The sequence below is a fragment of the Bos indicus genome, chromosome 2 (genome assembly GCF_029378745.1).
Source record: "Bos indicus isolate NIAB-ARS_2022 breed Sahiwal x Tharparkar chromosome 2, NIAB-ARS_B.indTharparkar_mat_pri_1.0, whole genome shotgun sequence".
In the NCBI taxonomy this organism is placed as follows: Eukaryota; Metazoa; Chordata; class Mammalia; order Artiodactyla; family Bovidae; genus Bos; species Bos indicus.
Genome location: NC_091761.1, coordinates 120,520,670 through 120,547,873, shown reverse-complemented (window position 1 = coordinate 120,547,873; position 27,204 = coordinate 120,520,670). Strand labels below are relative to the sequence as shown.

The following is a 27,204-nucleotide window of genomic DNA, read 5'->3' as shown; positions in this document are numbered from 1 at the left end:
AAAATTAGGAGTTGGTAGGTTTGGGACCTCAGGGAATAGCATGGGGATGGCTTGGAGAGCCAGGGGTGAGGGGAGGGAGGGGACAGAAGCAGGGTTTACCCGGGGAGTCACAGCTCCAGTCACAACCTGCCTAGCAGCATCCCTACACTGTGACAAATGGCACTGATATCTTGGTTGTCTTCAGATGGTCTGTGCTACAGATTTTTTTCTGGATTTGGAAGTCACTTAAGGAAAAAGTAAAAATTTTACGTCATTGTTAGTTGTGTCTTTGGGTAAGTCACTTAACCTCTCAGAATTCCTCAGTTTCTCTGAAATGGAAGTAATTCTATTGAGTCTGTGAGGTCCTCTGTGACCTCTGCCAGGCCACCCTGTGACTGTCCATAGGAGGCCAGTCCTCCTCACCAGACTGAGTGCCGTGCGAGCCTGAGGGAGGGTCTAACTCACTGGTGTCCTTCTGGCTCCTGTTACTGGGCCAGGCCTGGAAGGAGGGGGTCGTGACAGCCTGCGTAGAAGGAGCCTCAGGGCTGGGCCCAGAGGACAGTCTCGATTTGAGGGAGGGGGAAGGGCTGCAGAGGTGGGGAAACACCCAGGGTCTGCAAAGCAGCAGATGCTCCAGTGAAGACTGAAGCCAGAGGCTAACGGCAATGCCAGCGATTAATAAAGATGGTGCTAACTTACTGGGCCCCTGCCATGTGTCAGACGCTGGTTCACACACTCATCCTATACTCATGTATCTTTTCACTAACCCTGGCAGGTAGGTAACTGCTACTATTCCCGTTTTACAAATGAGCAAACTGACGGATTAAGTATCTTGCCCAAGGTCACACAGTTAGCAAGTGTTGGAGCCTGCATTTAAGACCAGGCACTGTGGCTTCTGAGTATAGGAGGCAATGAATGCAGAGAAGTGGGGGGGCCTTAAATGCAGGCTAGGAGGCCCGGCTGGTCTTGATCCTGTTTGCTCTGGGAGCCGTGCAGGCTTTGGAGGGAGGGAGTGCTCAGACTGTGCACGTATGCCCGGGAAAGCTGACTGTCCGTCTCTCCTGCAGAAACCATCCACGGAACAGCCCCTGTACAGCAGCAGCCTGTGGGGCCCGGTGGCCAGTGGCTGTGACTGCGTAGCTGAGGGCTTGTGGCTGCCGCAACTACACGTAGGGGACTGGCTGGTCTTTGAGAACATGGGCGCCTACACCGTGGGCGTGGGTTCCCTCCTCAGGGGTGCCCAGACCTGCCGCATCACCTATGCCATGTCCCGGGTGGCCTGGTAAGGGGGCCCTGCTGGGAAATGGAATGGGGATTGGAGAGGGGGGCAGGCTGGACTGAAGCCACATGGGGAGCCTCCGGTTTGGGGCCCTGCCCCTGTGTAACCCAATGGGACAAGTAATCCTGGGCTACTGATTTCAAGTGAGGCCTGTGCCGGGCACCTGGCTGTGGTCTTTAATGAGACCGAGTTTCCCCTGGGGAGCTCAGAGCCCTGGAGGGACACAGAAGCAGACAGGCGCACCTGAGAATACAGTGCTGCGGGGAGGGGCCGGGTTTTGGAGGCTTAGATCCCCACCCCCACCTCCCCGAGGCCCAGATCTACCTCCCTGAGGAAAGAAGGATGAAGTCAAAGCCTGGCGGGAGTTAAATGGCTGGAAGGGCAGGAAGGGGGTTCTGTTCCAAGGTCCCCCAGAAGAGGGACCTTCCATGAGGGGGGACATGGTCCGATTTGGATTTTAGAAGGAATTGGGGGCAAACATGCCTTCGAAAAACATGAGGTTGGTCGGGGCTGGAGAGGGAGCAGGGCTGGACGTGGGAAGGGCCACGAAGGGTCGCTTAGAGCTTCCAGCAGTGCTGGTGGGGACTGATTGGAAGTCTGGGGGTGACATGGTCTGATTTGGATTTTAGAAAGACCACTGTAGCTACTAGGTGGATGAAGGGAAGACAAGGGCAGGTGTAGACAGAGCTGACCAGTCGGGTGGCTACTCACTGAGCATGCCCTCACCAGGCCGGCACTGGGATCCAGCGAGACAAGCCTGAAAGTCCCGGGCCTTTCTGTCAGGCTCTACACTAGGCATCGTATGATGATTTTCTTTTACTCAAACACACAACACTATGGGATCAGTGTTGACACAAACAGAGGTCACTTGCTTGAGGTCACACAGCTGGTCAGCAGTGAAGAGTTCCCCCCATATGGGGCTGGGGAGACGGGTGCAGAGGGCAGGAGCCATTGGGAGGGGCTTTTATGCCGGGTCCTGGGGAATGAGTGAAGCCTGTGCCCCCAGGGACATGCTGGGGGCTTGAGCTCCCCCCACCCCAGGAACAATGGTCCCAAACGGCAGGCCTGACGGGCTCGGGATCAGAGCCACCTGTAGTTCATCCAGTCAACAAACCTGCCGCTTCTACTCCCTGCACGGGACAGGCTGATGCTGCCATTTTGAAATCACGAGTGTTTTGACAAGGCCAAAAAAACCCCACAAAACACCAAACGTAAGAAACCAATAATCACACAGGCTTCCTTATCTATCCCGGCTCCATCGTCAGCAAACACAGGTGGATGAAGTTGCACGGAGTCAGATGCACACGTTACTAGGAACATAAAATTCTGATGTATTGCAATGGCCACGTCCAAAAATCCTCCATATCGAAGGGGCCTCGTGGGCACATCCTACTTTAGAATCTGGCTCTGTGCTGGATCCTGGAGGGTAAAAGAACATCTGAGAATATGGAGAGCCAAGGGTCAGACCTGCACGCGCACACACACACACACAGATATACACAGATAGACACACACACACAGAGACACATAGACACACACCAGCAGACTGCAGAGGTCACTAAGGAGGGAGGGTGGCCAGTGAGCTGGGGAGGAGGCACCACCTGATGGGTGAGGGAGGAGTTAGCCAGGCACTGGAGGGCCAGGCAAGCTGACGGGAGGGTGGCCTGGGCCGGGGTGGAGGGGGGCTTCAGAGTCCACTTCATCCAGAGTTTTAAGTGGTTCTGTCTAGCTGCAGTGGCATGAAGGGACAACTCAGTCAAGAAGGACCTCGGAGGCCCACGTTGGCCTTGATCTTGAAGGCAGTGGGGAGCCAGTGAGGGATTCTAAGAAACTTATCTTTCAAAGCCCATTTAGATAAGGAAACAGAGGTTCAGACAGAGGGCACTTGCCCAGAGTACCTCCCACCTGGAAGGGAATGGCCTGACTGGACTGACTACTGATTTGCTGCTGAATTGTACACATTGGCAAAGGGGGAGGCCTTCCTGCAGGTGGGGGACCAGAATAGGCTGGAAGTATGAAAGGAGGGGAGGGAAGATGTAGATGGAAGAGGGAGGGTCCCGGGAAGCAGATCCTGGTAGAAGTAGGGAACAGGCTGTCATGCTGCCCCGACTGGGCCTCTTGATACTGAACGCAGTGCTCTTACCCCTTCCTCCACCCAGCGTCCACCTCTCTGCACCAAGGGTATATTTACTTGCTGTCAGGGGCACTAGGCAGTGAGTAACTCAGGTACATCCCCTGCCCCGCTGTAGCTAAAGGATTGTCAGGGAAGCATGTTTTGAATGCTCATTGTTATCAAGGACTACACTGCTGTGGGACTCAGCTAAGGGTTGCTGATACAGGCAGAGACTGGATGTGCACAGGATGTGCCTGGGATGGGATATGAGCCCGAAGACAGCTGCACCGTTGTGCGTGGTGGGAGAGGCGGGCCGGGGCCAGACCTTGTGTGGCCTGAGTGTGGAGGGAAACTGCCGGCAACTCAGAAGAGATTTGCTTTTTGGAAAGATGAACATGGGTTGGACTTTTCTGGGAGACTGTGCTTTCCTGGCTAGACATGGTGGTGTCAGTGGGAATGGAGAGAAGCGGGTGCCTTTGGGGATGCTCAGGAATGGGGCTCAGCAGGGATCCACTGGATGTGGGAACAAGATCCCCAACTCATGGTAAGAACAGGAGCTGTTTATTAATGTGAGGATGTAGGAGAAACAGTTTGTAGGATTTTTGAGGGAAGGGCAGATGTTTTTTTTTTAAGTACCAAGCTTGGGGTATGAAGAATGTGGGCTTTGAAGTGAGTGTTGGGTTGAGTCCTAGTTCTGCCTCCTTCTAGGATTGTGACCTTGGGCAGGTAACTTCTAAGTCAGTTTGCTTGGAGTAAAATGGGGACGATAAAGTCACCCTTACAGGGTTTTGGGAGGATACACTTATACTGTAAGCCAAGTGCCTGGCACAATAATGGGCACATCAGTGAAAGTGGGTTCCTTTCCCTGTGGGTTAGGCTCTGGGGAGAAGACAGCACTGGGGGAAGAGAGGGCAGCAGGCCTCCCCCTGCCCTTGCCCCTGGGTGCTGGGCACCAGGTCTTCCAGTGCAGGAGCCATGGGGAGTTCTTGGCCCATGGGCCATGTGCCAGCTGCCTTCAGAGACGCCCTCTCCCTTGCAGGGAAGCCCTGCAAGGGCAGCTGCTGCCTGCAGAACAGGACGAGGACGCCGAGGGCATGTGCAAGCCTCTGTCCTGTGGCTGGGAGATCACGGACACCTTGTGCATGGGCCCCGTCTTCACCCCGGCGAGCATCATGTGAGCGGGCCCCGTTCCCCCCCGGAGAACCCCAGCGGGGCCCCAGAGATGCCTCTGGGAGAGGTGGGGAAAGTGGCAAGCAGAGGCACCCTCTGGCCAGGACTCTGGTGCTCGCTCTGCCACCCCCCACGCTCCACCTGTAGTGTTTCTGCCCTGTAAATAGGACCAGTCTTACACTCACTGTAGTTCAAGTATGCAACATAAATCCTGTCCCTTCCAGCTGTGTCTGCCTCCTCTGCAGCGCAAGGGGCCTGGTCAGCCAGGTGTGGGGGTGTTCTTGGGGGTCTCCCTTGGTCTCCTTCTCACCTTTGTAAATATGAAGCAAATAAAATATTTAGGTTTTTTAATACTCTAGTGGAATCGGCAGTTCAGTTCACAAAGCAGCCTGGGTTAGGCCAGGGCTGAGACTTCCCCATCCTACAGTGATAACCTCACGCTGCAGTGTGGGCCTCCCCTACTGGCTTCCAGCTTCTCTGATTCACCTCTCTTGTCTCCCCAAGCTTCCACGCTGGCAGCATGAGGAAGGCATAGCTGTCAGGGGTTGGGGTGGCGGTCAGGGTTGCCTCCCTGTAGCACTGGAGCTGCAGCTCATGGCTGAAGAGGTGTCTCTGGGTGTCCCCCGTACCCAGCTTAAGTCCTGGCCTAAAGTGGGGGCAATCGAATATTTGACACAGCTTTTGGGTGTTCCTAACAAAGATGAAGAGCGAAGAGGTGGGTACCTGGGAGGTTCTAAGGAGATCCCCTACCCATCCTCTCCTTGCAGGTCAGCAAGGCAATCGGAGCAATACAAATACATGGCTGGTTTTGCTTATTCAGGCAGTGACCGTTAGCACATGGTTGGCCATAGACTACTGCCGCATACAGTGTCAAGGGCCCTGAGGCCCACGGCTCCTCAGTTTGGCAGTTCTCGTTAGGACTTCACATTGTTAGGGTCACAAAACTATGCATGTGGAGTGTGTGAGCTGCTTAGCAAAGGAGTTTAGATTTTAGAGTTCCCCCAGCTTTAACGGGTGATCCTAGAGATTTTTCTTTTGCAATTAAAAAAGATATAATTCATATTCCCTAAAACTCACCCTTTCAAAGTGTAGAATTCAGTGGTTTTTAGTATATTTGCAGAGTCTGTGCAACCATCACCACTATCTAATTCTAGAACATGTCCATTACCTCAAAAAGAAACTGCATATTTGCACTCACTCCCCATTCTCCCTTTCCCCCAGCCCCTGGTACCCACTTAATTATTTTCCACCTCTGTGGATTTGCCTGGTCTAGATATTCTGAATTGCAGTTGTTTTTACTTGAGCTTGTTGTTCAAGTTGTTCAAGAAGCTCAAGTTGTCTCACTTGAGCTTCTTCCTGGGTAAGCCTGGTACAATGTGTGCGTTTTCCCCGCTACACCACCAAACAATTCTCTGACAACAGCTGGATGTCCTACAACTCCACTCAATTCTGATACTACCTACCTAGAGTAGAGATAGAATCAGATCCCACAGGTTAAGGGCTCAGTCCTACAAATCTGAACAACAAAGCAAGGAGTCTGAACTTAATTCTGCAGGCAGCAGGGAACCCTATATGCCTCTGGAGCAGAAGCATGGTAAGACCTTTGAGAGGATAAATGAAAGCTTATTCACAAGGGGCAGAGGGAGACCTGGAGGTAGCATCCACTTCCTTCACCCCGAGCCTGTTTAAGGCAGGTCCAGCCAGGGGGTCCAAAAGACACAAGTTGTCACCTCTGTCCATCCCTGGTGAGGTGACAAGAGGAAGATGGTGACTCTCTGGGTGTCACCCACCCCCTCCCCCCCTCCCCCTTTAGGAAACCCACCTGCCCAAGCCAGCTCATTCCAGCTGCAAAGGGGCCATAGGGAAGGCAACAGGATGGGAGTTTCCAGTCAACCCTTTGTTCCATTTTAAACCCTCTTCCTGGCACCTAGCGGATGAGTAGCTAAGCCTGTGTAAACTTAACCTGCAAAATTATTCGACGTAGGCTTCTAACAGTCAGAGGGATCTTTTTGCAATATGAACCCAATCTTGTCAATCCACTGCTGAAAACTCTTCGGTGGCTTCCCACTGTGATGCCCCAATAGAAGTTAAATTGCCTGAGATTTCCTACCACTTTCCAACCTCATCTCCTGCCGCTCTTTTCTCACCAAGCACTGGCCTGTTTGGCCTCTTTTCAGTTCCCCATGTTTATCGGAATTATTTTCTGCTTCCAGGCCTTTGCCCTTGCTGTCCCCTCTGCCTAAACTGCATTTCTTCGAGCTCTCCAGGGCTGACTCATTCCCATCTTAAAGAGCACATCAGGAAGGCCTTTTCTGTACACCCTGTTCAAAGTGCCCCTCCCATCTAATTATGTGTGTGTGTGTGTGGGGGGGGTGATCACATTTTACAGAAGGTAGATTCTAAAGGTAACATTTAAGGCAAGGAACACAGTCACAGTTGCCACTGAAAATCCCTGAGAAAGCTATCCCATTGGAAGCAGTTCATTATTTCTGTCTTCCTCTGACATGCCAGGTGCATTTCCTTATAACCCCAATAGCTCTCTGATCTCTCTCCCTCACACTTTCAGATCTTTGCTCAGATGCTACCTTCTCAGTGAGGCCTTCCTGACCATTGTTAAAACTGTAACACTCCCACCCTACTATCCCATGATCCCCTCCATAGTCGTTCCTCCTCCCACTCCCCATAACTCATCACCTGACATACATTTAATTACAATTAAGCTCTTAATCCTAAAATTTTGAAAAGGCTGAGGAGCCAGAAATCAAATTGCCAACATCTTTTGGATCATCAAAAAAAGCAAGAGAGTGCCAGAAAAACTTCTACTTCTGCTTTATTGACTACACCAAAGCCTTTGACTGTGTGGATCACAACAAACTGTGGGAAATTCTTCAAGAGATGGGAATACCAGATCACCTGACCTGCCTCCCGAGAAATCTGTATGCAGGTCAAGAAACAACAGTTAGAACTGGACATGGAACAACAGACTGGTTTCAAATCGGGAAAGGAGTACGTCAAGGTTGTATATTGTCACCCTGTGTATTTAACTTATATGCAGAGTACATCAAGAGAAATGCTGGATGAAGCACAAGCTGGAAAATCAAGCTTGTGGGGAGAAATAATCAATAACCTGATGTGCAGATGACACCACAGTTAGGGCAGAAAGCAAAGAACTAAAGAGCCTTTTGATCAAAGTGAAAGAGGAGAGTGAAAAAACTGGCTTAAAACTCAACATTCAGAAAACTAAGATCATGGCATCTGGTCCTATCACTTCATGGCAAATAGATGGGGAAACAATGGAAACAGTAACAGACTTTATTTTGAGGGGCTCCAAAATCACTGCAGATGGTGACTGTGGCCTTGGAAGAAAAATTATGACCAACCTAGACAGTATATAGAAAGCAGAGACATTACTTTGCCAACAAAGGTCTGTCTAGTCAAGGCTATGGTTTTTCCAGTGGTCATGTATACATGTGAGTCGCGTATAGTCTTTCCAGCTATAAAGAAAGCTGAACGCTGAAGAATTGATGCTTTTGAACTGTGGTGTTGGAGAAGACTCTTGAGAGTTCCTTGGACTGCAAGGAGATTAAACCACAATCCTAAAGAAAATCAATTCTGAATATTCACTGGAAGGACTGATGCTGAAGCTGAAGCTGAAGCTCCAATACTTTGGCCACCTCATGCAAAGAGTTAACTCATTGGAAAAGACCCTGATGCTGGGAGGGATTGGGGGCAGGAAGAGAAGGGGACGACAGAGGATGAGATGGCTGGATGGCATTACCGACTCGATGGACATGAGTTTGGGTAAACTCCAGGAGTTGGTGATGGACAGGGAGGCCTTGCATCCTGCGATTCATGGGGTCACAAAGAGTCAGACACGACTGAGCGACTGAACCGAATCTTGGAGGATGGGATGGCGGGGGTTTATCCCTGAACCTCGAGGCAGAAATATCTAGGCCCTTCTCCTCAGCTCCTGAACAGCAGCCTAGATCCCGCTAAGGGCAGACCACTAACTAGAAAAGACTAGGGGCCCGGCAGGCTTCCAGGATTCCAACCCAGGAGGAGCCCGGGTCCACATACTAGTGAATCTTAGGTGGGGAGGGATACAAGATACCTCAATAGCTCTTTCTGCTCTTCCACTCAGCTGGGTGACCTTGGAGTAGGATTACCATGTAAAATATAGGACTCCCAGTTAAAGCTGAATTCAGAAAAAAGACGGCTACTTTTTCAGTAAACATATGACCCATGTATTAACACTGCTGTTTATCTGAACTTCACCTTTAACTGGGCGTCCTGCATTTTAGCTGCTCAATCCGGCAACCCGACCCTGCAAGTCACTGTCTGTCTCTCCGTTTGTTTTCCCCATCTGTGCAATAGGTGTATTCCAGAGACACTTGCTTCAGGGACTTCTCAGGTGGAGCAAACCACCCCGAGGACGTCCCTCGCCGCTCCGAGGAGTCGCGTGGGAAGCGCGCTAGTCCTCGGAGAGGTTCTCGCTGGAATATGAACATATCCCTGCCTCTAGAAGCTCACTTTTCTCATTTGAGTCTCCGAGTCTATCCGGAGTGGAAACGATGCCTTTAAACACCTTCTAAACTAGCCTCGCTTGCTCGGCTCACGTCTCATCCCAAGTCCCCGGGGACGCGGATTTCCGGCGTCGTGACGTCACTTTCGCGTCAGAGTGCCTCCCAGGTTTCGAGCCCCCGCGCTCTGGCGCCCCCTTCCTGAGCGGAGGAAGACTTTACCAAACAGCGAGAAGAGACAGCCGAGTCCATTGGTTGAAGGACTAGACAGACGGAGCTCGCAGCCTCCACGAATGGAAAATAGAACCTTTGCCTAGGGAGGGCCCCCACCGGCAAGGGGTCCTCCCGGGACGCAGGAAGCAGGCGAAGGTGCAGCCGGGCCCCTGCTCGGCTAGAAAGGCCCGCCATAACACCGGAAGTGGGCTTCTGCCCACCAGCTACTTCCACTTCGCCTTGCAAAATAGGAGTATCCATGAGTAACGGGACGTGAGAGCTTTATCGATCTTGGGAGGCTTGTCCTCAGTGTCCTCCCCACTCATCCATTTCACTCCCTAGAGGAGACGCCTCATGAATTCACGCAGAAAATCACGGGCTTTGAATGAATTCCTGACTTGCAGGCCAATGTGTTTTACCTTTGAAAACGATACTCACTGTGCCATGCTCTGCCCTACCCCCTCACTCTCATCTTTTTCATTTAACCCTCGCAAGCCTGTGAAGTGGATATTATAACAGGAACGCCGATTCCTCAGTGCCTGTGTTGGAATCCTGGAATCCTAAGCAGCTATTATCTGCGTTTCCTGTGCATCTGTAAAATGAAATAATACACCTATCTCATACCCTAATTCTGAGGATTAAATAAGTTAGCATGTTTAAAATACTCAGAACAGCAGCTGATTCGTGGTCACCATAGGAACCACTTAGGTGACCTCCACTTATAAAATAGGAAACGGAGACTTTGAAATGAAGTAACTTCTCTAGAACTGATAGTGTTAATTACTAGTGGAGGTAGGTAGGGAAGCAGCTCTGCCCACTCTGGAGGAAACTTTTCAATCATACTCACCCAGCCCTCTTCCTGCGGAATCCTGTGGGGACCATGATTGTCTTTAGAGCCCCACACGTATTTATTTAGTAAGACCCTATTACCAAATGATTGCTCTCTGGGCATTTAAATAACACCAGTCGAGATAGTGAGGTTCTATAACTTGTTCTATACATCTCCATTGAAGATGGGCTTCCCTGGTAGTTCAGATGGCAAAGAATCTACCCACAATGCAGGAGACCTGGGTTTGATCCCCAAGTCGGGAAGATTCCTTGGAGAAGGGAATGGGAACCCACTCCAGTATTCTTGTCTGGAGAATTCCATGGACAGACCATGTGGTTGCAAAGAGTTGGACACGACTGAGCAACTAACACTTTTCACTGTCATACATCTCCATTGAAGATGGTAAGTCTGTAAGGTCCACTCCTGCTAAATCTTATTGATATAAAAGTCAGCAGAAATGAACTTCTGAATGTGTTGAATCTGAGATCCTGTGAGAGATCCAAATGGAAATAATTATAATTTGGTGTGGTAAGTTGTGTGTTAGTGGAAAACAGAGGGTTGCAAGTGGGGTCTGATTAGTGATAGATGAAATTGCCTGCTAGAGTTAGGGTGGACCTGGCAGAAGCAGTGGATGGAAGCAGAAACCTTGGTGGAAAAGTAGGAGCTGACCAGGTAGAAAAGCCTGAGAAGCCTGAGGGAAGTTTTCCAAACCAGGGAAATGGTGTGTAAAGGGATAGTGGTGCAATAATTCGGTGCACTTTCTTAAGAACTGGAGCACAGGATGGAAGATGATAATGCAATAGCAATTGAGGCATATTATGAAGGGAAATGTGGTAGTGCTGGCAAGTTAACAGAAGTTTCTGAGAAAGGGAGAGAAGAAATCAGCTTTGCACTTTAGGTGGCTCACTAGAGGCAGTGAAGAGGTTGTGGTATGCAGTCTTCAAGATGTCTCCAGTGACCTCAAACTTCAGTATTCACACCCTGCTATGATTCTCTCTCCTTGAGTATGGACTGGGCTTGTTGATTCCATTCTAATGAATAGACTATGTTAGAAGTGATGGGTTACCACTTCTGAGATTAAATTACAAAAAAACCTGTAGCTTCTGTCTTTGGCACCCTCTCTTGCTCACTTGCTCTTGGGGAAGACATCTTCCATGTTACAAGCTGTCCTATGGAGAGGTTTAGGTGTCCAGAAATGGATGTCTCTGTCCAATAACAAAGACTTGAGGGCTTCTAATAGCCATGAGTGGGGCTTGAAGTTGGATCCTCCTCCAGGTGAACATTGGCATGACTGTAGCCCTGGTCAACACTTGCTGGCAGTCAAGTGAGAGACCCTGAGCCAGAGGCACCCCCTAAGCCGTGCCCAGATTCCTGACCCACAGAAACCTCGAGATAATAAATATTTGTGGCTTTAAGCTTTAACAAAAATTTAAGGTAATTTTAATGCAGCAGTAGATAACTAGATAATAGACAGGGATTAGAAGCAAAGAGAAAGCGGGCTGATTAGGAGGGGACACTTGTTCTAGGCCAGGGAAGAGATAATGAGAATCTGGAGTGGGGCATTGGCTGTAGGGGTGGATGAATCTGAGATAGGTCTGGAAATAAACAAAAGATATTTGGCAATGAAGTTGGATGTGGGAATGAGGGAGAAGGTGGAGGAGAAAATAACACTGGTGTTTTGTAACATGGGGGATGGTATTAGCTAGAGTTGCCAGCATGCAAGCCTCTGGGGATAAGTTTAAAAAGTAGCTCCTTGAGATTTCTGGCAACAAGAAGATAGATCAACAAGCAGACTCGTGGACAAAGAGAACAGCCACTGTGGTCTGGGGGGAAAGTATTGCAGAAAAAAACAGAAGCAAAGGAGTAAGAACTGGAAAGTACTCTGTTGCCTGAATTAAATTTATTTGTCAAAATGTATGGTGTACTATCCTCCCCTTCTTCTGCTCATTCATTCAGCAAGTGTATATTAAGTGTCTTCCCTGTGGCAGGTGCCGTCCCAGGCACTGGGGACATAAATGTGAGCACAGAAGTCTTACCTTCATGGCATTCATGTCTTCCTTGTGGGAAGAGAAACAATAAGAATTTTGGCTTCTGCCTGTTAACCCTCTTCGACATTATTTCTGTCTGAATCTTTGACAATTTCAATACACACAGAGATGATCCTCCTGACACTGTTCTCTCAGTTTCTTGCTTCAGAGATCTTGTCCTAGACCTTGCCATGAATTTACCGCTCTAATAATACCAAGTATCTCTCCAGTTATTCTCTCTCCTATTGGGACTTCATCAATCTTCAGTGCCAGGAACTGAAATCTATTAATCTTACATTTTTCATTTTCTCCCTCCCTATTAATGTCCTCTCTTCTGGTTATATCAGTCAGGCTAGGCTATGTGGTGCTGTAGTAAAAAACAATCCCAATATTTCAGGTTTATATTTAAGGCTTGCATTTTAAGCTTTAATATAGTGAAGAAAGATTTATTTCCTGCTCACACAACTTGAACATTGTTGGTCAACAAACAGAGGACTCTGCTTTTCATAGTGAGAAACCCAGGCTGATGGAAAAGCCACCATTTCAAATAACATTGGTCAGTATATGAGAGGGAAAAGAGAAACTGGAGGGTCTTGGCAATTAAATGCTCCATCTAGAGTCTGTAATCTAATTGGCCAGAACTAGTCACATGGCCACACCTAGCCTCAAATGGACAGAAAAGTGCATTTCTTCCCAGGGTCCAGAAGCAAGGGGTGGGGTTGGAGAACTGGAATTTTTATGAATATCTCTTAAATATTCCCATGCTGGCTTAAATTCCATAGTTATTTTTATTATCATTCCCTTGCATTCACCCACTACTTCCTTGCCTCTTTTTTATTTGTTGTATGTATACTCTCTAAGCAAAACCACAACTCTGGTTAAATATAACTTTCCACCTTCACCCATGCAGCAGAAAGCTCTTCTTAGAGTTGCTGGAAAATTCCTAGGACAGGATCTCCAGTTTACCATAGATTGGGCCAATATTCCTGTCTTTCAAATTTCAGTATCAGCAGTTAGGTGCGGGCAGGAGCATTCAGAGGACATTTCATTGAGGGAGGAAAGACACATCTGTTGATTGATCTCCTACTGTGGACCACTTTGTGGGCATAACTGCCAGGGACTATGCCTTAAAGATCATAGATTTGCCTCTTTGGTTGCCAGAGAGAATAGGGGAAGATATGTGAGATGGAGTGATGGGAAGGACTGCATCTTAATATTTCAGCTGCTGCCACCAAAGTCTATCATCAACATCTTTACCTCTCATTCTCTCTTCAGCTCCTCCTAACTGATCTCCCTAACTCAAGCTTCAATTCCTTTCCTGTCCATTCTATAAGTGGAAGTCAGAGTGATCTTCCTAAAGTTATATATATATTTTATCATGTTACTTCTAGATTTGAATCTCTTCTGGGGATGTATCTCTTCAGAATGAGGCCAGGACTTCTTAGCAGATCCTTCATCACCTTGAATATCTTAATCTGTGCTATCCATTATGCAAGCGACCAGCCTCATGTGGCTATGGAGCACTCAAAGTGTGGCCAGTCTTATTTGAGATATGCTATATGTGTAAAATACACCCACATTTCAAAGACATGGTTCAAAGAGAAGAATGTAAAACATCTCATTAGCAATTTAAACATTTTGACTAGATACTGAAATATAATACTTATCTATATTGGGTGAAATGAAACATTGTTAATATTAATTTCACTAACTTCAATTTTTAAAATGTGGCTACTAGAAAATGCAAAATTACATATGTGGGTCCTATTATACATACACTGGACCATGCTGACTGTATACCCCACCAGCTTCATCTGTCTTCACTGTTAATTTCAAAGTTTTTTCTTTAGAAGTAACAAACTGATTCTGAAAGAAATGAAAATTAAAAGTTTGGGGAATTGATTGCAAGGACTTTCAGAATCAAAAGGATTATTGATGAATGGGTCTTTGAAAGGAGCAGGGTAGCTCCAGGGGCCTCAGCAGCAGAGGTTCCCAGGCATTAATATAACTCAGCTCCATTTCTGGGTGTCACATTCCACAATTCAGATTCCTGGGAAGAGAGAATTTGATTAGGTCAGTTTAAATCAGGTGTGTCTACTTCTGGATCAATCCACAATGACTAAGAGGAGAGGCACTCGCTGTGAGATGCTTACTGTAGAGTTCTCACCCTCAACCCTACAGCCACTGTGTTCCTAAGGGGCAGTATAAGCTCTCTAACTTCTAGGAGCCAGCAATATTTTTCTTTCAAGGACAAGATAATAAATGTTTTAAGCTTTGTGAGCCAAAGAGTCTCTGTGACAACTATGCCACTCTGCTGTGTAAAGCAAAAGCAGAGACAATACATAAATGAATGGATGTGACTATGTCTCAGTAAAACTGTATTTATAAAACTAAAAAGTGGGCCATAGTGTGCCATCACCTTACACTGTACTTTCTTTTCTCTCTGCCTCTACTATCCTCTCCCACCTTCCTTCTGGCAACTTCCCATCATCCTGCAGGTCCCAGTTTAGATGCCACTTCTTGGAAACTTTCCCCAACCCTCCTCCTCTAGCTTGTAGTTGATCTCTTCTTTACGCCCTGCTAGACTCCTGTACTCTATCCAAGCACTTCTCACACCCTGTTATCACTGCTCTGTAACAGCCACTAGATTCTAGTCTGGGTCTCATTTGTCGTTATAAATCCAGCACCTGGCGTGCCCGGCACATGTTACACACCTGGGTACCACTGGATGAATGTAAGATGCCGTGAACCTGTGGCTGGCAGACAATCAGAGCAGACATCCTGACATCTTAGGGCAGTGGTGAGAATTCTGGGCTTTTGTATTAAGCTGTGTGAGACCCAATTTCCTCACTTTGTTGCTCCTCTGAATCCCAGGTCTCAGGTGGTAGACGAGGAGTCTCCTGGAAATTTCTGTGCCATCCAAGCCTTGCCTGCCAGGGGCTAAAGGGCTATGTTCTCCTCTAAGAACCATAGAAAAAGCTGAAACACCATGACCTCAGGAAAGCACTGGCAGTGCTAGTGTTTAGAGATATGAGAAGTGGAAAGGTTGAAGGACTGCAAGCCTTGGATACTGTGCTAAGCCATGCCACAGCTGGGGTGAAACTCGGAGCATTCTCATTCAGTCCCCGGAGGAGGACTTCCTGCTCCTTGGTCAGGTTCCCTGTGGAGGCCCCACCAGGCAGGGAGCATCCCTGGAAGGTAAGGGGGCAGTGTGGTAAGGGCAGCGTTGGTCTCATAGTCACCCAGAGCCACAGTTACGGGGGCTGCTGAATGGGCTTCCTTGACCTGCGGAGTTGATGATTACATCCAGCAGCACCTGGACAGAGGTACAGGAGACTGTGAGGCCACACATGTGGCTGTGGCCTCTGTGAGGCTTTATCCAACTCAGTACATCATCCCTTGTTGCCGCAAGACAATAAGGAGAATTTCTTCTCTTATGAGAGACAAAGAATAAAACTGGTCTAGAACCTCCCCGCCCCCCCCCCCCCCCCCCCGGGCTGAAGGTGCTTAAGTGGCTTACCTGGGCCCCTCATGTGGATGGCAGGCGGGGCTGGGTGACCTGGGACAACCGGCGGCAAGTTTTCCATAAGATGAAGCTGATGATCAGGAGAGACGACGAGGAGAGCAGGGTTGGGATGATGATCACTGCAGCCGGTAGGCCACCCACGTCTGGGGACGAAGGGACAGAGGCATCAGGGCAGGGGTAGTGGAGTGCTCCCCAAGGGCGGGCTGTTCCCTGGGCCTCAGTAGCTGGGGCCCCATATTGGGGCTGCAAGTCTGAAGGAAGACTGGTACAGAGCAGTCACAGGCTTGGAGGCAAAGACTGAGTGACCTTGGACAAGCAGGCAATGGTTCATTTCCCCCAGTGTTTGGCACTTGCTGCTAGGCACATGTTTGTGGCCTAAAAGGGAGAGCAGTGATGCTATAACCCAAGGCGCTTTACATACCGTGTCTTAGCCCACTAGCAAGCTGCTGTCTCCATTTACCAGATGAAGAAGCTGAGATGCAGAGGCTGCCTCTTTGGCTCACATTCAATGCTCTAACCACATGATCTCATTTCTGGCCTCCTATCCCTGGCACATGCTGTTCCCGTTGCCTGGAACCCTGTCCCCAACTCTCACTCATGCTGCAGGTCTCAACTTCCATGGTACCTCCTCCAGTGGCCCCTCTGATTTTCTCTTCTCTGTCCAAGCCCAGCCCTCTGCACGTGTGCTGTGACTGTCTGGTCACTGTCGCCTCTTTGATGGAGACCTGAGATAAACCTGTCCTTGCTCATCTCAGTGCTAGCACATAGTAGCTGCTCAATAAGGGTTTGTCAGGTAAGAGGTTGAATGGCAGAGTGAGGAGTGGAGAGCACAGTGGGGCTAAGAGGAGAGTGGGGAAGGGGCTCCTCAGGCCCAGCCCTCCCCCACCCACAAGTAATGTCACCTTTTCTCCTTTGGGACCTGCCCAAAGTCAACACTTCCCGGAACTGAGCCAGAGGAGGGTAGAACCAAGCTGGGCTGAACAAACATAACCTTTTCTACCTGACTGCCCCAATCAGTTCTGGGCATTTGACTCCAGTCCAAGGACTGTTTCTAGCTCAGCAGCTTCCCTCTTTGAAAGCTATCCAGGGCAGCACAGGAGGTGAGGGTGGGCTGGGAGGCAGAAAGCCTGGCTTCACCTAGCTCTGCCATGAACATGCTGTATGACCTTGAGGAATCCACCTCCCCTCTCTGGTCTCAGTTTCCTCAACTGTAGCAAGGGAAGAATGATCTCAGCACATACAGCACAGTGGTATGTGGATGGGATGATAATAAGGAACGTGGGTTTGGGGGTCCAACAGCCCTGGGTTCATATCTGAGCTTTACCATTTAATGTGGAAAATCATTTTAACTCTTTGGGCTTAGTGTTCTCATCTGTGAAATGGGGATAAAAGTGGGTACCTCCTCTTAGGCTTGTTGTGAGGATTAAACAAGTTGACAGCTAATCATACACATTATGTTAATGATCCCTCAAACAAGCCCTGGTGCACAATTAGATTTAACCAATCATAAGGTCTTCAGGGGCTTGGAGAGAAAAGAGAGCATTTGGGAAAACATGGGTTTGAATTGGGTTACAGAATTCCAGAGCAGGGAATTTGCCTTAAGAACCACATGGTACATTGGAGGGGAGACTGAGGCCCCCCAACCACCGCCCCCCGGCCCAAAGAGTGGATAAGAGTCTGGTCCAGGATCACACTTAATTCCTTACTATTTGGCTGGTAAATTCCTGGGGCAGAGCATGGGCTTGGGCTGGGAAGCTGGGTGTTTACTTTGGGAACCAGAAAACTTTCAAGTGGCTCAGCTCCTTCCCCCACCCTCCCCCCACCCCCAGCTGCCCCTGTTACTCCCCCAGTCCCAGCAACATGAGGAAATGGCTGGCTGAAGAGCTGGCTGAAGTACAAGGGCAAGTGGCACTCGGCCCCTCCCTTTCCACTTGATTCCAGCCTCCCTACTCCACTTCAAGGTCAAGATCGCCCAAGTCCCCCACCCTCCAGGACTCAAGGAGCCCAGGGTCTAAGAGAGCAGCAGGGGAAAGCGGCAGGTGTCTACTTACTGCACCGGTGGGCGGCGGTGGAGAAGTTGCAGGGGGGCCCTGGGCCCATCCGTGGGGTGTTGGAACCTTATCCCAGGAGGGGCGGAGGTGGCAGGGTTCAAGGCCTTCCAGGGCCTTCCCTTCCTGAAAGCAGGGAGCAGGCCAAGGTTAAACCCTGGTGCAACAGGCTCTGGCTCACTGTTGCAGCAGGCTCCATACTCAGAAAGGGAGTCAGGAAAAACAGGCTACTAGGGGGACCTCAAGGTCAAGCAACCTTATTGTATTAAATTGATGCTGTAGAAGACTATTCATCAATACGGGAAAATGCACACAATCTATTATTAAGTGGAGAAAAAAAATAAACTAGCGAACAACAGGAGAGTGTGTTCCAATTTTTGTAAACAAGCATATGTACTCACATGGAGAAAAACCTGTAAACCTAATCACCTAGACACGAGCAGTGGTTATCTCTGAACAGTGGCTGATGGGAAATATGTACTCTGTGTGTCTTGACTGTATGTCACAATTTTTTTACAATGAACATGTTATAAGAAAAAAAGTTTACTTAGGAAAGCAAGACATTTAAAATGAGCAAGGAACTTCCCTCATGCTCCAGCGGTGAACAGTCTGCCTGCCAATGCAGGGGCCCTGGGTTTGATCCCTGCGCCGGGGAGATCCCACATGGCTTCAGGGCAACTAAGTCTGTGCGCCACAAGCTGGTGCAACTAGGGAGTAGCCCTGGTCGCAACTAGAGAAAGCCCGAGCACAGCAACGAAGACCCAGCACAGCCAGAGATAAATAAATAGGTAAAATTTAAAAATAGAATAAAATGAGGAAGCCTTTTGACCAGGAAATTGTAGGAATTTACAGAACTCAGGGTCACAAAGAGTCGGACACAATGCGCACACGCATAGAACTCGTAGGAAATTAAAAACGAACATATTTTTATAAAGGAAAAGGCTATCTTTGTTTATGTATAAACAAGAATGGCTGGAAGGGCCTGCAACAAACTGTAAACAGGTGTTGACTCCTCGGAGCAGAAGGAGGGGACTTTCTGTTTTATAGGTTTATGTCTATAGTAATCTTTTTGCAAAAAGCAGAAGTTATTTCATAATGGGGGGGAAAAAAAACAATCAAGCAATGTTCCTAGTCTTTGCCAGCTCTTCCTGGTCTCTCTGCGCAGAGCCTGGCCAGGGGTGTGTTGGTGCTCTCTCCTGGGCATCTTTAGGGAGGAGCCATTCCTGGTCTCTGCGCTCCCTCCCAACTTGGACACATGAACCATGGTTCCAGCTTGGACACTAACCAGCTCCAGCCAGCAAAGATTTTCTTTCTTTCTTTCTTTTTTTCATAAGTTCTTTTTTTGGATGTGGATCACTTTTAAAGTCTTTTTACTGAACTTCTCACAATATTGCTTCTGTTTTATGTTGTTTGATTTTCTGGCCTCGAGGCATATGGGATCTTAGCTCCCAGAGCAGGAATTGAACCTACACCCGCTGCATTGGAAGGCAAAGTCTTAACCCCTGGACACCAGGGAATTCCCCAGCAAACATTTTCTGTGACCCTCTCTGTACCCATGACCCCAGGGAACATGATCCCTGCTTCACGATGCTCATGATCTAGTAGTAGTGGGAGACCCAAAGTGCTTCAAGGGTGCAGAGCATTGGGTTCCACTGGACCTGAATGACCAGGACAGCTTCACCTTGAATGGGACGTGAAGGATGAGTAAGATTTCAACAGGAAGAAAAAGGAGGGCAAGGATATTCTAGGAGGTAGACGGGTATTACACAAGTGGAAGTGTTAAGGACCGAAATCTGCTCCACACTCTCCACTTGAGATCCCAATGTTCTTTTTTAAAAAATATTTATTTATTTATTTGGGTGCCCTGGGTTTTAGTTGTAGCTCTTGGAATCTTCGATCTTCATTGCAGCATTTGGGATCTTTAATTGCAACATCTGGGATCCAGTTCCCTGATCAGGGATTGAACCCAGGCCTCCTACATTTGAACACAGAGTCTTAGCCACTGAATCACAAGGGAAGTCCTGATTTTAATATTCTGAGTGCTCTGATGCTAATATTATACACATCATCATTTTTTTCCTCCACCAGGAGATCCTCAAACCAGAAAGGCAGTATTGTGTCACCATTAGCCTGTTTGTTGCTGGCGAGGGGGAGTGAGGGCTGAAGGCTGGGTCAAGAGTAGGACTTGGATCGGTTCAGTACATGAGAGCCATGGTCGTTTCTGGCCAGATCTGTGTCCACACAGTAACTGCTGCTGTATTGCTGCCTATATGGAGGTCTCTTCTGCCTTCCTAGTCCCACTATTATCTTTCTCCCACCTGCTTGGTGTGGTGTCTGAAATCTGACCACTAGCTGTTCTTTAAAAGAGGTTTCTTTATACATGTGCATGGGTTGGGGAAGGAGCCATCGAAAACCACAAGTCAGTTACTCTAAGGAACACAGGAGGGTAAGTATTGATGGAGGAATGAAAGGGGTGGAGGAGGGCATTCCAGAAGTGTGATAGAGGGAGACCCCCAAAGAAGAGGGAAGGTGAAGTGGGTGGATGGAGACTGTTGGACAAATTCCATGAGGCTGCCTCAAGCTAGAACCTTAGAACTGGAGGTTCTAAACTTGTCCCATAGCCCAGGGCCACCCATCTTTTCCATTGAACCAACAAGAAATGGACATCAGTAAGGTGGCTATGCCGGGAGTTGTCCAGGGTCACTGGTGAGTCAGTGAGACTGAGTGGGGGTCCACTCCAGACTTAGCAGGTTTGTCTAGATCTCGGCCCACAGCCCACACCTGTGAGAAGCACACACCTCCAGCTGGTCTCTGTTTTTTCCTGGGACTTCCTGGGGCCCTTATCTGCTTCTCCTTCCTCCCAGGGGCAGGAGAAGAGCTGCTGAGCCTGGGACCCCATTCCTGATTTGTAGATCTGGCAGCTTAGTCATCGAGGGGCTTCACCTGGGGTTTGCAGTGAGCACAGGAAGCAGGCCCAGGGGCTCAGCCTACAGGGAGAGAAGGGGCAAAAGCCCCTTCTTTAGGGAAAAAAAATCCCAAATCCCTGTGGAATCAGGGGACCTTCTTGGGCCATCACCCACAGTGCCCTCTCTTACCTGTGACTCCCAGTGGCTCCAGCAGCTGCCCAGGTGGCTTTGTCCCTGCTGTGGCTGTTACTAGCTCTGGACTCTGTTGCCAGTAAGGGAGGTACCAGGTGTGGGTAGGCACCGACTGACTCTGCCCTGGAGGAGGGGCCATTGGGGTCCAGGCCAATTCTCTGTTCTCTTCCGGGAGGAGGATGGAGAAAGGTAACCAGCTCTTAGTGCCTGGAGCTGCAGGGACCCTGGCCACTCCCCTTCTCCTTTGGCTCTGACTCCAAGTTCCCATGGGGTAGGAGGAGGCATCAGAATCCACAGGGGGGAGATTAAAGGTTGCATGAGAAACTGATGGCTGTGAGTCTGGAGACCTGGGTCTGGGCCTGCTCTGCCTCATGGACTTCCCGTCGGGGTCTCAGTATTCTTACCTGTGAAATGATGGAGTTGAGGCCAGTGGTCTCTTAGCAGCCATCCTGGAGTCTATGATCCTGACTAGCATGCTCAACTGGGCTATCTCCACCCAGAGAGGACTTCCTGACTCTGCTTATTCCTCTTCCTCACCTGGGTTCCCTGGCTTGGCTCTGTCATGTGCTATATGACCTTGAACTAGAAACCAACCCTCTCTGGGCCTCCAGATTGGGCTGGAGGAGCCCTTAGGTGCCTTGAGCATTCAGACTTGATCATCTTGCAGCCCATGGTTTTGGGGAGCTCACCAGGGCCGAGGCTTTGTGCCTCTGGCTCTAGCTTCCTGAAAGGCCCTCCCTTGACACGACATCAGAGTAGCAAGCCCCCTGGTCCTCGGGTCCAAAGTGGCCACTCTTCCCCTACTTCACTGAATTCCTAGGGTGAATAGGGAGCATTTTGTAACAGTCAGAAATATGATAGAACTGTCAACATTTTGAAAGAAGATGGAAGACTGTTCTATACTCTATCTAGGGTAAACAAAAATCCACATAATTTAAACCAGATAGAAAAGAAAAACAAAGGAAAATGAGCATATTTCAAAATAAAAGTCCCCATCTCTTTCTATTTTTTAGAGGTTACGCCTCCTAAATGCGTCTCTCCTTTTCTCTCTCTTTCTCTCCTTCTCCTTCCCTCCCTCCCTCTGTCATTCCCTTTCCTTCTCATTTCTCCTCTGCTTCCCAGCACTCCTTCTTCCCCAGAGACACTGGCTAGAATTGCAGATGTCCCAGACTAAGGAGAAATTACCATTCCCTGGTGGGAATGAAGATTCAGCACCTCGGTCAGCACACTGCCCCTCCCCCAACCTCATCCCATGCCTTTCCGTTTGTATTTAAGCCTGTGACAGGGTCCTTTGCAACTTACATTCTGGTGGAGCATCTGGGGAGAGTGAATAGAGCCAAGACTCAGACAGGAGGGGATGAAGCCAGGAATGCTGCCCAGGTGTGAGCAGTCAGCCTCCTGGGATGGCCTCTCCGGCAGGAGGGGAGGCCCATCCCCAGAGCCCCGAGCTGAGACTGTGCTGCTAGGAGACCTTATCTCTGTTGTTTTCTATTCCTGCTGCCACCCCAGAGAGAAAGACCCAGAGCTAATGGCCTTGTTAGGTGCTGAGCGGGCCAAGCCCTGGGACCAACATAAGACTTACAGGATCCTGGGCCATCAGAACCACTGCCTTGGCAATCAGTTAGCTAGAATCTGAACCTCCTTGATAGAAATGGGGAAACAGAGGTCCAGAAAGGGAGAGAGACCCGCTCCGGGTCACAGTGCCTTCACGAGTCCACCTCTGATCTGGGAGGCACATGAGGTGGAGTCTATAGGTGAAACTTAACTCACAGTTGCATAATTCAATGGTGTGGAGTCTGGGTTAAGTTCCCTCCTTGAATCCCAGGGGGATCACACTTCTGGTGGGTGCTGCCTGTCACTGAAGCTGTTCTCAAAGTTGAGAAGCATTTCCAGGGAGGCCAGTGAAGAGTTGGGCTTTAGCTTTGGACAGGCCTGAGTCTGATTTCCAGCTTTACTGAGTACCAGCTGTGGGTCCCCTGGGAAGTAGTGTTTCCCTGCTCAAATACTGAGATAATGATACTGATTTCATGGACTTATTTTGATGTTAGATAAGGTGCAGGAAGTCCCACTGCTTCGCTTGCTGGCCATGAACATGGTTGTGAATGGGGTTTTTTGTCATTCTATCAATTCTTTCCTGCCCTGGGGAAGATCCTTGCTGATCCCTGCTTCCACCCCAAGGCTGGACTGCTTTTGTCTCCCCTCTTCACTTACCTGTATTAAGTGGGTTCCTGGTGTTATACTGGCAACCGCAGATTCTTTCATTCAGGAAGTCTCCAGACACTTCATACCTCTTGGAGGTCCCCTGATTTCCCAGAGTCCCCAGTTGGGTGTTCAGATTAGATCCCTACACTCCCAGACACTTGGAAACCAGGGGTGAAGATGGGGCAGCAAGCAGCCTTTCTGGGACCAGGTGCTGAGCCTGAGTGGGGGGAGGGGAAGGAAGGACCATGGACAGGGTACTCCTCCAGGGGACAGATGCCCTGAGCAAAATAGAGGAGTGGGCTTGGGAGGAGTCACAGGGATCTGAGAGCATGGGGTGAGGGGGTGATGGGGTTCTCTGGTCCCAGGCCCACTCCCTACAGCTTCTCTGTAAACTGGGGCGCTATCAGCCATCCAGACACCGTTCCCTCCGCCCTTGCCAACAGCCCCTCCTCCTCCTCATTCATGTCCATCTTCCAAGAACCACAAACAAGTAGTGACTTGGGTAGTTCCCTCTCTCTTTCCTCCCTGCCTCCAGGTATAGGTGAAGATCCACCTGGCGCCTTACAGAGCACCCGGTCTAACCTCCCTCATTCTATAGGTGAGGCAATGGAGGAAGGGACCCTCAGGGTACAAAACAAGTCAGCACAGAAGCAAGACTAGGCCCAGGAGTCCTGCTTCCAAGGCTGCTGCACTGCACTGCACAACTCCAGGGGGTCCCAGTGGCCTTTCTCCTTAGTGTACACACCTGTGTGCCCACATGCAGGGCTGTGACTCCTGGCCAGGTGGAGGTGGGATGGACTCCTTTGACATAGCGAACCTGGGGAACTGCCTGGCCTGGGTGGTCCCACACCCCCTCACAAAGCACAAGAAAGAAGATAGACTCCTTAAGAGCAGAGCCAGCCCAGAGGTTGAGAAAACCCACCCAGTTCTAGGCACAGATTATGGGAGGCAGCTTAGTGACAGGCAGGTCCTCCCTAAATGCACTGCACTTTGCAGCTTGTAACAAATCATGTGAGATTGGTGTGATTATCCCCATTTTCCATGTGAGAAAACGGAGGTCCAGAGAAGTTAATTCATTTTTCTAGAGGCACGCAGTGACAGAGCCTGGATTTAAGCCTAGGTCTCTGGGGTTCTAGGGCCCAGTCTCTTGCCACTGTCTCATGAGCTCCTCTCTGCTTCCAAGGCTACCACCATGCCTTCCTCCAGGCCAAGACTGACAGTCTTCCTTGACTGGTAAGTTGTGATGAGAGTGCCTTGGGCTCAATTCTGAACTCGCTTAGTGTGGGACATGGGACTGTAGGCAAGTCACGTCCTCTCTATGAACCTCATTTTCCCCCTCTGTAAAATGGGTATGTTGCTACTCAGCCGGGTTGCTTTGTGGATTAGCCATGTCGATTTATGTATGCTGCCTGGGCCAGGATGTGTGTGTCAAAATGAATGGCACTGACCACTCACAGCCTGTAACTTTAATTTAATACAAATTCATCATAACTCACAAAATGGGTAACATTTAAGATAAAAATACTGCTGGGGGTGGCCCAGATTCTGGTAGCTGAATGGGTGGGGTGAGACTGAGGATTCCTCCTGCCCAAGGGAGGTCCCCATGGGCAGCAGTTGTGAGGTGGGAGCTCCCCAGGTTCAGCTAGTCTGGTTCCTTTGAGATGGGTATGACCAAAGACCCCAAGTTCAGAATCTAGGCCCCAGAACTGGAATGGAAAGCCTAGGGTGGGAGGCTTTCAGCTTGGTTCTGCAGGCTCACTCTAGGGGTGCCTGTCCTGGACAGGGACACAGCCTTGGAGCAGGACACCTAGAGGCTCTGCTGCCTCAAAGCCAAGGCCTAGAGGTGGATTCCAAAGGCAAAAACTGAAAGTGAGCTTGTTCAAGACCCATTCTCACTTTCTTCTATTGTGCCTTTTGTATGGATGAGGCTGGAAAGAAGAAAAGTACATTTCCCAGACTCCCTTGCAGCCAAGGTTCTGGATCTGATTTATGTTTCCCCAAACAGAATCCCTTGTAGAGATCTGGATCTGGAAACCGAATTGCCTGGAGGGAGGCAGGCCTCAGGACATCATTTACTGGCATGGACAGTAGCAGAGACTGCACAGTTCTGCAGCCAGCAGCTTCTGATGCAGTGGCTGCCTGCCGATGGGAGCAGCGTTCCTGGTCATAGCAGACGTGATGAATTTGGCGGCTGGGAGCTGTTCCTGGAAATTCAGCAGAGTCGGCTCCTCTAGCCCTTGCAGTGATTTTGCAAAGCCACTAGGGACCTGGTAATAAATCCTTGTCTAATTAAAAAAAGCTAAAGCAGCTCATGTTTTCCGCAATGGTATCCCAGCTGAGACAGATGCCAAGATTGATGGGGGGGCCTAACCGACAGCCCACCCCAGTGCTCAGGCCTAAACAACAGCTCTCCCCAGCCTTGCTACACCCTTACCAAGTCAAGAGGCCCGGCTGGACCTTTGTTCAGAGCTGCTGGGGACCTCCACCATCCAGTGGTGCTTGTCCTACATGAGCCTTGGGGTGTGCCATCCTGTTGCCCTAAGGCCTGTGGGCTTACTGGCTGAAACACGTGGGCTCAACTACTGGGTGCCTTCCATAGGCCACAGCCTCATTTGTATTGTTGCTGTTGCTGTTTAGTCGCTAAGTCATGTCTGACTCTTTTTCGACTACAGCCCACCAGGCTCCTCTGTTCATAGGACTCTCCAGGCAAGAATACTGGAGTGGGTTGCCATTTCCTTCTCCAAGGGAATCTTCCCAACCCAGGGATCAAACCCACATCTCCTGCATTGCAGGTGGATTCTTTACCACTGAGCCACCAGGGAAGCCCAATATCACTTTTACCCACAGATAAATGGGAAAATCAGGAACTATAAAACCTGTGGTACAGGGGTGGAAGGAGAGGGTGGTTCTCAGGCGACTTAGGGGCTAGCTACCACCTGTGTCCACCATGGGCTGTGATCAAGGACAAAACAGCCCATCACTAGCTTGGTCAGGGGCAAGTCTCAGGCCTGGGAGAATAAGAGGGTTCTCTTTGCAGTTGCCAACTGCTGGCAACACTCTGACACATCCTGAGGTCAGGGCATGTGGGCAGGAAGGAGACAGGGATGCAGTCACCTGCCCGAGAGGAGGATGAGGGGTTAGGCAGGGGCTGCCATGAGGAGAAGCCAGGTCTGGTTCTTGGACCACAACTGCATCCCCATCAAGGTCAGAGCTACAGAACATCAGTGCTGGAAGACATTTCCCGAGTCACGGAGCACAACCTCCATTGCACAGATGGGGAAATGAGGCTGAAGGGTAAACAACAGGCCTGAGATCTCAGGGGTGGCCTCGCTGGGTTGGAGTCCAGGCCTCCCGTCTGTGGGGGCAAGGCTCTTGCTGGTGGCCAAGCCCAGGCGCCCATGGTCGCCCTCCACTGCACTAAATGCGGACGGTGTTGATCCGCAGTGGCTGCACATTTTTGCCATTGGCGTGGCTCTGCCCGGGGCTGAAGTAGGAGCAGAGCTTGCCCGGAAACTTCTCGCGGAAGGTGTAGAGCCAAGACATGTCGTCGGCGTTGTAGAAGATGAGCAGGCCTTGGTCGTAGTCCAGGAAGACGCCCACCTTGTCGAGCTTGTCGCGGACGTTGAGCCGCGTCCAGGGCTCCGTGCAGGCGCTGTACTGGTTGCCGTCGTGCATGACGATGCAGTAGAAGCCGCGGCTGGGCTGGATCTGGATGCTGCCCTTGCGGCTCGCGGCCTCGTGCGCCAGCCCGATCACCCACTGGGTCTTCTCCGCCACCACCACCTCCCAGTAGTGGACGCCGCTACTGAAGGCCTCCGAACCCAGCACCGACACCTCCACGTCAAAGCGCTTAGGCGAGTCCTGCAGCGGCTGTGGGTGGAGGTTGCCATAGGCCACGATGGTGCAGTCGTCGGACAGAATCAGGCGCTGGTGGGCGGTGCCCGGGTCCAGGGTCAGGGCGGCTGGCACTGCGGGGATGGGGGAGGAAGAGAAGATGAGTGGAGAGAAGGCTGTGGACCCACTCTATGGTGCTTCCCTGAGGCCAGGTTCTGGCTGGCCCCCAGGAGGCTGTGTGATGCTGAATACAAGCCTGCCCTCTCTGGGCCTCAGCTTCTTCCTTTGTAAAATGGGACGGTGACAGTTAAGAGCTTTTTGGATTGAAACTCGGTGGTAGGGGACAAGAGCTATGGTGGCTTGTTC

At 49.9% G+C, this 27,204-nt stretch overlaps 2 protein-coding genes and 2 long non-coding RNA genes across 10 annotated transcripts in view; 2 read left to right on the top strand and 2 right to left on the bottom strand.

Annotated features, from left to right (window-relative positions):
• The window catches only part of AZIN2 (antizyme inhibitor 2), a 45,429-nt gene extending 34,864 nt beyond the window's left edge, over nt 1-10,565 (top strand). For 5 of the 6 annotated variants that reach the window (XM_070774267.1, XM_070774262.1, XM_019978766.2 and 2 more), the window contains 2 exons: nt 1,047-1,261; nt 4,411-4,894. In XM_070774267.1, coding sequence (XP_070630368.1) covers nt 1,047-1,261; nt 4,411-4,549 — 354 coding nt within the window. In that variant the 3' untranslated portion in view covers nt 4,550-4,894. Of the gene's footprint in view, nt 1-1,046; nt 1,262-4,410; nt 4,895-8,915 lie in introns of those variants that run through there. The other variant, XM_019978759.2, reaches the window with a different exon arrangement.
• Nucleotides 10,566-12,521: 1,956 nt separating this feature from the next.
• On the bottom strand, nt 12,522-16,338 carry LOC109575990 (uncharacterized). Its single transcript, XR_011562221.1, has 3 exons — nt 16,078-16,338; nt 15,651-15,799; nt 12,522-14,180 (listed from the first exon to the last, which is right to left on the bottom strand). It is a non-coding gene; the product is annotated as an uncharacterized lncRNA (long non-coding RNA).
• Nucleotides 15,147-25,308, top strand: LOC139177717 (uncharacterized). Its single transcript, XR_011562223.1, has 3 exons — nt 15,147-15,328; nt 24,188-24,237; nt 25,010-25,308. It is a non-coding gene; the product is annotated as an uncharacterized lncRNA (long non-coding RNA).
• Nucleotides 24,461-27,204, bottom strand: part of TRIM62 (tripartite motif containing 62) — a 37,915-nt gene continuing 35,171 nt past the window's right edge. For both annotated transcript variants that reach the window (XM_019978747.2, XM_070774257.1), the window contains one exon: nt 24,461-26,972. In XM_019978747.2, coding sequence (XP_019834306.1) covers nt 26,422-26,972 — 551 coding nt within the window. In that variant the 3' untranslated portion in view covers nt 24,461-26,421. The remainder of the gene's footprint in view (nt 26,973-27,204) is intronic.